Raw genomic sequence first — 10,545 nt, 5'->3', positions numbered from 1 at the left:
GCCTGCCGCCTCCCCGAGGGAGCGCCGGCCCCCTGACCCCGGCCGTGGGCCCCGTCTTGCTTCTGCCCCCTGAAGGTCTCTCGTGCTGCCGACCCCCGCCCCCTTCCTGGGCCGGGCTCGGCCCCCTCGGCTCCGCCCTGGCTTGTGAGCCCGCATACGGCCGAGCCTCCCTGGGCAGCAGCCCCCCTTTCCCGTGGCGGCCCCCGAGTGGAGGCCTTCCCCTGCCCTGGCTATAGCCGGCCCGCCCCGTCCCCCGTCGCGCTGTCCGGCCCGGCCCTTCCAGTTCCGGGCTCACCTGCTGCCCGGAGACGCCGCCCGCAGAGCCGCATCCTGCGCTGGCCTCCCCCTGCGCTGGCCTCCCCCTGGGCTGGCCTCCGCCTCTGCCCTCCCCGGAGTCCCGTGCCGTCTCTGCTCTGCTTCAAGGTCTCTGTTTAGCTGGGGGCTTGGCAGGGGCTTGGCAGGCCCCGGCGCACCGCACCTGAGAGGCGCTTTCGCAGCGCCTGACTTTTGACGAGCCGGTGTGCGGCCTTAAACCTTCCAAAGGCCCCTGGGTGCCTGTGTGGCGGCCGCTATGCCCCCGCCAAGCCCAGGCCCTGGCGGACAGCTGCCCCCCCCCAGCTTTGCCTGTCCAGCCAGAGTGCCCGCCGAGTAGGGCCCTCGGGCGTCGGGGCTGTCTTTGAGGCTGTCCCCTGGGGTGTGTTTTGGGGGTGTGTTTCGGCGGCGGGTTCCATGCCCACTGGTGTTTTACGGATGGGCACGGTTGCTGGCAGTTTTGGGTCGTCACCGCGTGTCCAGTGGGACGCCAGTGCGGTGACAGGGCCCTTGTCTCCGCCGCCCAGCCCAGCCCCCCCATTGCGCTCCCGCCTGTCTCACTTCCCTCCAGGCCATCTCCAGTCACCAGGCAGCTGCTGTGAACTTCCTCCTCAGAAAGCCCCGCAGTTCCTTACCCCTGGAAGGCCCCCCTCGGCCACCGGCCTGTAGGCTCCCCTCGCCTGCCCTCGCCTGCCGTTGCGCCTTGTCTGTGGGCTCAGAAAGGCGTCCCTCGCCTGGTTATTACTGCTGTAGAACTCATCAGTGGCCTGCTGTGTTCGGGTTTTTTTTTTTGTTTGCTTGTTTTTAAGGATTTATTTTTGCACAGGCCAGAGGTGCAGGGGGTGAGAGGAGTCACCAGAGACAGAGTGGGGAGCAGAACAGGCAGATCGATGAAGACCACTGCTAGAGGAGCAGCGGGTGGGCCAGGAGAGGTCTGCTGCGCCCTGTGGGTCACCTCTGGGGCGGGGATCGAACTCATGCTGCACTGGCTTCGTATGGCGTCAGATAGCGTCACTGACGTGCTGTCACTGCTGTGCCACCAGGGAGGGCCCTCTTTGTGTTCATTTTAATCTTGCTTACATTCTTCACTCTTCAGAGCATTATCAGTCAGCTCGCGTCAGGGTTTGCAGAGTGCAGGCTCAGCTGTTCTGTCGACCTTGAGAGCTGTTACCCTGGGCAAGGGAGAAAGGACTTGACCAGGGTGTCTGGAGGATGTGTCATGCTGTGAGCAGGGAAGTCGAGAGAGGCTTCAGGAAGGAAGAGGCCTCGCCTGACCCGGCCAGCACCCGGGGTTTGGCTAGACGTTTAGGGGGGAAGAGCCTACAGAGGTGGGTCGGTTCTTGTGAAGGGACTCGAATGAGGGCGGGACGCGAGAAGGCCAGCGTGAGGAGAAGCTGATCTCGAGAACGGCTGGGCCGCTTTCCTCATAAAGCCACCCTCGCGCTGTTTCCATCTTCACACCCAAGCCGCCGTCACTTGTAAACACGACTTTGTGTTTCATCCTGTTTGCGTCACTGCTGTCCTGTCGCCCCCACCCAGCTGAGCCATGAGGGGCAGAGGTGGCCTTAGTCCGAGCCCCAGCCGCAGCCCGGTGCTGGCGCCCAGTAGCCTTGCTGGCCGTTGGCGCAAAGCCCCTCGCCAGCGGTCACGTGCCCTGCGCTGCCGGCACTGTTGGGCCAAGTAACTCTGGGCTGTCGTCGGGTGCGGGGGTGCGATGGCCCGTCTCAGTGGCAGTGGCCCCCTCCAGGACTGTGAGAGGCCGCAGTGGCCCCTGGCAGCCCTCGGAGCCACCCTGTTGAGGCCCCTGCTCTGCGCTGAGGTCGCAGGTCAGGGAAGCCGTCGGTTGTTGCGGCACACGGGGCTCCTGGGCCGCCGTGGTCATGGCGAGACACTGACCCTCGTGGGTTTCTGTGCAGACTGCCACTCTCCGCCCCTACCTGAGTGCCGTGCGGGCCACGCTGCAGGCTGCCCTCTGCCTGGAGAACTTCTCCTCTCAGGTCGTGGAGCGACACAACAAGCCGGAGGTGGAAGTCAGGTAGGGAAGGAGGGCGGGCGGGGCAGGCTCCGCCCCCAGGGGCGCTCTCGGGTTGGTCTGCTGGCCAGTGAACAGTGACCCCCCAGAGAACAGGGTCACTGGGTTGGCAGGACAAAGCCCCGAGGCCTTGAATTGGCTGAGGGGCCTCTGGCGGCGGGAGCGGGCAGCGGAGGAAGGGCAGGAGGGGTCCCTGAGAGGCCGTCTTCAGCCCTTTGTGACGTAAAAGCCAAGCGTTTCCGGAACAGCCTGCGTCTCCCCCCTTCTCCAGATAGGCCACCCTTGGGCTATCCGCCTACTAGTGTAGGCTTTGGAAGTAAATTGTTTTGCCCCTTTGAAGATTTGACCTGGCTATGGTGATGGCACACGGGTGACTTGGTGATGGGGAGCCCACGGGGATTTCAACTGAGATGGAAAAAGGCGCAAAATGTTGTAGAGAAAACAACTTTATTAAAAAAAAAAAAGACTCGACCTGGAACACGGTAGCCGAGATGAGCAGTGTTGCCACCCGAATGGCTTGTTTAAATTGGGGCGAGCTGGCGAGGACCGGAGTGTGCCGTGTTAGCCTGCCGGGTATGTGGCTTCCGCCAGGCGTTTAACGGGGTGGGGGCGCCCCTGTGCCGCCCCTCGCCCATGAACCACCCCATAGACAGCTTCAGAAAGAGGCATCGAAACGAGCCTGGGAACGAGAGGGGAATTAGTGGCTTTCGTAATCAGTCATCCCGGATTGATAATGAGAGGGGCAGGCTGTGGGCGCTAGCTCGGCCTTCCCTCCAAGGCCGGCTTCCTGCCGCCCTCTGCTGTGCGCTGCCTGGTGGCACTGAAGGGCGCTGCCGCCCGTCGGGCTCCCACTGCGTGCTAGGCGCCCTGTTGGTCTCCTGACCCTTTCTGACCGCTCAGTCCTCGTCCGTGAAGTAGGAATCGGTCGATCCACAGGTGGGACGTTGAGATCCCACTGGGAACACTGGGCAAGAACCAGGAGGGTTCTCGGGTCCTTCGGCCCTGAGCCCAGAGCCTGTGCCCTTTCTGCCGGAGGACCTGCGTGCCGAGTCCCGGGCTTCACGCGCCCTGCTGTGCGCCTCCTGTTCCTTGTCTGTCTCAGACGAGGATGCAGAACTTGCTCGGGGCCTCCCCGACAGTTCCGTCCCCGGTACTACAGACGTGTCTGTGACATTGTGTTTCCAGGAGTAGCAAAGAGCTGCTGTTACAGCCTGTGACCATCAGCAGGAATGAGAAGGAGAAGGTTCTGATTGAGGGCTCCATCAACTCGGTCCGGGTCAGCATTGCCGTGAAGCAGGTGAGCTTCCTTCCACACAGCCCCGACTTCCCAGCGGCCGGGACCCCTGTCCGACAGAAGAGCCTGCTTGCTTCTGCTTCCTTGAGCGTATCCCGGAAATGCCAGGCTCAGCAGAGCAGCAGAATAAAAAGAGAACAGCCCGGCTTGTGGGCCCTGTCCTAGGTGACAAGGCAGAAATGTAGCAGCCACACCGTGGGCCAGTTTGGTGTCAAGTCATAGAAGCGGTCCAGTGAGTGAAGCGTGAGCCCGGCTCAGAAAAAGCAGACTGGGGTAGCCGTGAACGCTGAAGGCGTTAAAGACAGTGCGACTCAGCCCACAAATGCCTGCTCTCCACCGTCCCCAGTAATTTCCATCATGTCTATGTCCCGTCTGGGACATAAATAGTGGATTCCTTAGTGGATTCCTTCAAACTGGTTCCTTTGACTTAAATTGGTTTGAAATAAGAACTTCCGGCCGTAAGCGGAAAGCCGGCACTGCTTTCCAACCAGGGAGCAGCTCTGAAAAGTAAACACACTGAAAACAAAACATTGTGAGTGAGTAAGAGAAGGGGGGGCAAAGAAAGCGCGCCTGGGGCGCCGTCCTGGTCAGGAGGGAGCGCACAGGCGCCGCTCGAGGGCCGGTGGGCCGAGCGCCTCGGCCGCGCTGCCCCAGTCACGCTGGGGCGCGACACGGCGCATCGCACGCTCAGCGTGCTAACGTGGAGCCCGCCGGGCTCCTCCGCGGCCACGTGGCGTGGGTGGCCTCTGGCGAGTGCGCGCTGATGGGGTGACAGGAAGCAGCTGTAACGGGTGGCCTCGGGGAGGGCGTCACACACGACTTCGCCAGACGACCGCTTGCGTAGGCAGAGACGCACAGCAGCGGCCCCTAAGTAGGAGCCATTCAGAGTTGCTCCTTTCCTGTGGCGGCCAAGCCCCGCTGCCCCCCGCAAGCCTGTGGGGGGTGGGGCCAGGTGGCTTGGCTGCTTGCTTGATGGAAACCTGCTTCTTGGCTCTCACCAGGCAGATGAGATTGAGAAGATTTTATGCCACAAGTTCATGCGCTTCATGATGATGCGAGCAGAGAACTTCTTTATCCTTCGAAGGAAGCCTGTGGAGGTAAGGCGTGTGGCCCACATGTTCAGGCTCCCCGGGAGCCTGCCTGAGGCCGCGGTCACTGGCCTCTTCCGCCCTCCCGCCTTAGGGCGCCCTGCCTGAGCTGAGCCGCCTCCTCACGCCGACGGGGAGAGGGCAGCCTCGGCATCTGCGTAGCCACGGAGAGAGTAAGGGGTGCTGCTCACACTCCAGAGCCTGCGGTCTCGCGGCCGCAGGGCCCAGCGAGTCAGGCCCTTCTGACCTGCCACCACTGAGGTGTGGTCTCGCAAGGCCACAGTTGACGCTGGGTCAAATAGCCTTTGCATTTGAATCCTCCCCACACCTCCCTCCCGCTGGACCTGAAATAGTCCTAGTGACAGCCGCCCCCACTCAGCAGCCCGCACTGTCATGAGACATGTCGGATGCTGGCCAAGCTGGTCCTTGCCGAAACCCCTCTCCTGGCTCTAGATCTGACCTCGGGTCACCTGGGCGGAAAAGTCCCTCCACAGTCAGCCCAGCCGAGCAAGACCTCAGCCTCCTCTCTTCCACGGCACCTGTCAGCTTAGGTTCTGTAGCAGAGCTCACGCCCCTCATCCCTCATCCCGAGGCAGCTGTCTGCACAGTCCTCCAGAGACAGCGGGCCCACAGGTTTCTCAGCTGGGCTCAGCTCCTCGGACCCAGCGTAGACACCACCCCACCCCTCAGCAGGTGGGCTGCGGGCCGCGGGGTGCGGCTCGGGGGCCCCGCCAATGGCCCACGTGGCAGAGTGGACAGCACGCGCTCGGCAGTCTTCCTGGGATGCTAACTGTGGTCTCCCTTCTCCTTGCTGTCCCCTCCTTTAGGGCTATGACATCAGTTTCCTGATCACCAACTTCCACACAGAGCAGATGTACAAACACAAGTTGGTGGACTTTGTCATCCACTTCATGGAGGAGATCGACAAGGAGATCAGCGAGATGAAGCTGTCGGTCAACGCCCGCGCGCGCATCGTGGCCGAGGAGTTCCTCAAGAACGTGAGTTCTGCATTCCTTCCAGAAGTGTGGGAGCCCTGGGCCAGGCTGAGAGCGTAGCGTCAGTGGGAGAGCAGTTTCCCTTGGGGGGTGCGGACCAGCCGTGCGGCCCGGAGCTGGAGCACCTGTGGGCGTCTTAGGGGGCACCTGGGTGTTTGGCGCGTCCTCCCCTCCCCCGTGCGGGGTCTTAGAGGCGCTTTTCTACGTCTCAGAAAGCACATGGGCTCGTCCGTGTGTCTGCATAGTGCAGGCGAGATAGACACCCCCCCCCCCCCCGGTGAGGTTTCTGGGGCGGCGGGGCGTCACCGAGATGCGGCCCACACCTCAGCAAGCCTTTGGCCTTTCCCTCGGGCCCTGCCGCCTCCACGGCCTCCTCCTCCAGGGCCCTCTGGCTGCCCCCTGAGAGGAGGCCTTATTTACACTGACGCAGTGATGACTTGCGTTTTGTTTAGATGGTCAGGACACAGCGCTGTGTTTTTATCCTCGTCCAAACAGCCTGGGTTTGTTGACACATTCTCCCCGAGTGGCGTGTGCTCCCTGGAGGGTGGAGCTGGGCTAGTGTGCACGGCTCCAGCCCAGAAGCAGCTTCAGTTCCTATACATGGACATGATATCCCTCGCCCCGGGCTTCCATTACGCTGGGCTGGCGGCGTGCGGCCAGCGGGCGGCAAGGCCGTCCGGGCGCGGCCAGGGCCCACCGCGGTGAGTCCGACGGCCCGCCCGTCTGCTGAGCCACAAAGCGGAGACGTTACTACGTGCCTCTCCGCGGCCCTAGCGAAGGCTGCGCGGGGCTCTGGCGCGCGGCACCGGCGTTTCCGCTCAGGCCGCTGGGAGGCCTCCAGCCTCGGCTGCCACGGAGAGAGCCTTGTCCCAGAAGACTTGGCTTGCTCAAGCCCACCGTCACTTGGTTACGAGAAAGGCGTTTCTGTGTTCTGCCGCTACCGAGGGCACCTTCGCGGGCCTTGGGCACCACCTTTGAGGCGGGTGAATGAGCTGTGCCCTGGCGATGGAACCGCTGCCCCCGGCACCTCTGCCACTCCGTGAAGAAACCAGGCCCGGGTGTTCAGACTCAAGGACCGAAGGCTCGCAGGCGGTAGCCTCGCCTCTGGGGCTGCCGGCTGTGCGGGCCCCACTGAGCGCCGACCGCGCCTCCCTGACGCCCCAGCCCGACCTGTGTCCAGCCCCCGAGAGAGTGTGCAGCGGCGCTGTCCGGTGTCCGCGGGCCAGCAGAGCCCGTCCCGGGGCTGCCTTCAAGCCAAGCAGCCGCTGTGCTGTGAGCCAGCCAGGGCTCCGCTGGGCACCACGTGGGGGATCCTTGAGGGCCCAAACCATTAAGGACCTGCCCTGCTGGGTCACCCACAGTGTGACAGCATCCCAGGTCCTGGCTGACGTGGCCTGCTGGTCCCCAAGGCCTGCGTGCGAGCCGCTGCTTCTGAGGAGGCCAGTTCACCTGGCCAGGCAGAGCCAGGGGAGCGGCCTTCGTGGAGGAGGGGGCTGTGGAAATGCCCGCGAGACCCCTCATTTCTCTGCCCTGGCTAGTGCAGGGTGTGGGCAGTGCCCAGGCCACTGGCAGAACTAGCCTGGGCGTGCCCACCTGGTGTCCTGGGACGCAGCTCTGCCCCTCAGGGACCGTGCTCGGCACAGCAGCATGTAGTGACCATGGCAGTGACCGCCACTCTCCACCTCTTGCTTGTCTTGACAGTTTTAAACCGCCTGGCTGGATCTCGTGGCCCCCCTCAGGCTCCCTCGCGTCTCTGACGGCGTCCTGGAGCGGCTTCCAGAGCGGCGGCGGCAGCCAGCGTGGCACCGGAGGAGCCGCAGAGGGCGCTGGGTGGGGTGGGCACTGGATGCGGGCGGGTGGGACAGCCGCAGCGCACCTGTCCCGGGCCACGGCGCCCGGTCAGGCTGGCTTCTGATGCTACGTCCCCTGGGACGGGACGGATGTTTTTTTATGTTTGGAGATTTAAACTTGTGCTTGTAGAAGACTGTACCCTTTTTGTCTGTTTGGTTTTTTTTTTTTTTTTGGAACCACCAACCTCCACCTCCAGTGGCTGTGACTGGTCCCGGTGATTGTGTGTTTGGTCGCCGTGGGTCTGGGCGGGCCTGGAGCCAGAAGGCGACGAAGTCCCTGCCGGGAGGGAGGGCGGGAGCCTTCAGCCTCCAGTTCCTCTCCCTGCTCTCCTCTTCCCAAGCCCCCTTGGGCCCAGCAGAAGTGAAGACCCTCCAGCTCTCCGCCAGCTTCCTGAGCTCTGCCTGAAGGTGACCGCCCAGCGCCGCTGGTGGGGACAGGCTGAGGCGCCGGGGCCAGAGGCCTCGCTTGGCCTGTCCGGCAGCGCAGAGCCCTGCTGGAGGGGAGCCGGCCCCCTGCCCTGGCCCTCTGCTCCCGCGCTTGCTGCGCCTTCCTGATTCTGGTGGGCCCGCCCTCCCCTATTAAAATCGTGCCCCTTGGGCTGCATGAGGTCTGTGTGCTGTGTGTTTATGTGGCCTTTTCTTTCCCCGAGACCTGTGACTTGTCCTGAGGGGGGTCTCCTGCTTGGCCTCTGGCCTGATCCCTGCCAGGCGCCCAAGCCAGCGACCTGCCTGGGACTCGGGCAGCAGCCTTTCTGCAACAGCTCTGGTGAGGCAGCGCTCATTGGGGTGCAAAAGGAGCGGCCCCACTTCCAGGCTGGCTGTCGGCGGCTTGTCCCCAAGCCCCCAGCCAACGAGCAAGGGCTGCCTTGAGGTCCCAGGCAGCTGCCCGTGCCACGCTCTGCCAGGCCGGCCCAGCCCAGTCCAGCCCCTGCACAGCCACTTGAGTGACTAAAGTTCAGCATTCACTTCCTGTGTCCCGCCCATGGCATTCCAGGACCCAGAGGCTAGGCGGCCAGCTGTGTGGGGACAGGACACGTGGAGGACATTTCCATGCCACAGAAAGTGACTGGACAGTGCTTTTCCGGTGGCACCTGCCGAAGGGGAAATCCTTGTGTTTGAGGCTTCCCTCGCTGCAAGTCACTTAGCTGCCTCCTTTCCTTAGCCGTGAAAGGCAGATGATGAAAGCAGTCGGACAGGCCTGCCTTCCAGGCTGAACACAGCCCTGGTCTTGCCGTCAGCCCAGATCCAAGCTGTCGGGCAGCCACCCTGCGGGGCACGGGGTGACCTGGCTCCCAGAGGCACATAGGGGTGCTAGAGCAAGAGCAAGTGCCTGTGATGGTGCACTCGTGTTTGACGTGGTGGGCTTCGCGGGGCTCGTGCGATTCAGGGGTCCAGGGAAGGCAGGAGTCAAAGGTATCAGGAAGTTTCCAAACAGGTGCTTTGAGTTGAGCTTTCAAGAGTCATCAGATGACCAGAGGGCTGTCGAAGTGGGGGACAAGGCCCTGTGCAGGAGGGGCCTGTGGGGGGGGGCAATCCGGACAGCTGCCCTTTATGACCTTGCCTCTGTGACCTCCCTCCTGCTTCTGCCTCCCCTGGCATAGGGCTGTGCACTCTGCAGCAGATGCTCAACATGCTCGCAGTGGAGCTGCATGGTGGCTGGCACTCATCCGCCAGACGGCGTTGCCTGGGTGAGCTCACCAGAACCCTCATTGTCGCAGCTCTGTCTGCCAGGGCCCAGCGCCGCATAACGAAATTTGCAGGCTGTCGAATTCACGGGCGGTTGCCAGGCAGCCCGCCCTCCTGGGAAGCCCAGTCACCCAGCAAAGGAGGGTTGGCAAAGGATCTCTGACTGGCAAGGCCAGGTGGGCCGGCCAGCCGGGTGGACTCTCTTCACTGTACAGGCAGATCTCCCTGAGGACTAAATGAAGGGGAGACTCTCCCCTGAGCCCTTCCTGGACTGGCACTGCTAGTGTGCCTCAAGCTGCCGCCAGGCAGCCCTCTGAGGGTGTGCACTCAGCTGGGCGGCTCAGTGTCCATTGGACAGTGAGCCTCGGAGTCAGACCTGCCGGTTCTGCGGTGCGGCCGACTGTTGACAGGCCGACTGTTGACAGGCATTACGCGATGGCGGCTGTAGGGAAAGCCCCGCAACCCTATTCCTCTGTGACTGTCAGCGGTGATGCTCTGCTGCGATCCCCCAGCCCAAAGGGGCAGTGCATAGCTTTATTTTTTCTTGCAGTTGAGACAATGACCTATTTTCCTATTTCCAAGTGATTTCAAGGCAGGGCTTGGGGGATCCGCCTGGCTGTGTCCCCAAACACTGCCCAGGTCTTCAGACTGGTCCCCAAGGACCTTACCCTTACCCAGCCGGACGGGCGGCCCCGAGGTTCCAGTCACACTTTAGGGGCTGCCGCCACTGGGCACTCCTCCCCTCTCCCTGGCTAACTGACCGCTTTGCTTTCTTTGGCTGCAGCTTAACTGTCTAAGGTGTCACCCTGTCTAAGGTGTGGCCCTTCCTCCCTCCAGGCCACTGTTGCTCTCGTCTGCTCAGAACTCGATGCTTATTTCCTCTCCACTCTCCACTGGACTGTAGCTCCCTGAGGCCAGGGGGCCCTTGGCGCTTATTCTTGGGGTCCGAGCGCCCCTAGCACGTGGTGCTCTAGAAATACGGTGCAAGGGCTGGAATCCTACGGGGTGCTTGATAGGGAAACATGACAGAGCGAGTAGCCGGCGGCCCCGTGCTCTGCAATTGCACTTTCGGGGCCCCCAGCGCTCAGAGTCCGGAGCAGGAGAGGCCAGAATTCTAGAACTGAAGGGAGACGAGCCCTGCCCTGGAGGCCCAGAACCCGCCCCCTGTTGACTGATTGTGCCAGCAGGATGGTTTCCAAGACGACAACAAACAGTGGGCGGGGCCAGGGAACGGAAGGCCCCGCCCGCCGGGCCGGGCCGCACCCGCCCCCCAGAGGCCGCGGCGCCG

The 10,545-nt window shown here is 63.1% G+C and overlaps 1 protein-coding gene across 1 annotated transcript in view; it reads left to right on the top strand.

Annotated features, from left to right (window-relative positions):
• Window positions 1–8,178, top strand: part of LOC101619714 (actin-related protein 2/3 complex subunit 4) — a 38,632-nt gene extending 30,454 nt beyond the window's left edge. Inside the window, exons 2-6 of the mRNA XM_004692384.2 lie at window positions 2,229–2,347; window positions 3,530–3,641; window positions 4,640–4,735; window positions 5,554–5,724; window positions 7,423–8,178. Coding sequence (XP_004692441.2) covers window positions 2,229–2,347; window positions 3,530–3,641; window positions 4,640–4,735; window positions 5,554–5,724; window positions 7,423–7,428 — 504 coding nt within the window. The 3' untranslated portion in view covers window positions 7,429–8,178. The remainder of the gene's footprint in view (window positions 1–2,228; window positions 2,348–3,529; window positions 3,642–4,639; window positions 4,736–5,553; window positions 5,725–7,422) is intronic.
• Window positions 8,179–10,545: the final 2,367 nt, after the last annotated feature.

Source organism: Condylura cristata, unplaced genomic scaffold (genome assembly GCF_000260355.1).
Source record: "Condylura cristata isolate star-nosed mole 26May11 unplaced genomic scaffold, ConCri1.0 scaffold00033, whole genome shotgun sequence".
Lineage (NCBI taxonomy): Eukaryota > Metazoa > Chordata > Mammalia > Eulipotyphla > Talpidae > Condylura > Condylura cristata.
This window is presented reverse-complemented; position numbering and strand designations above follow the sequence as displayed.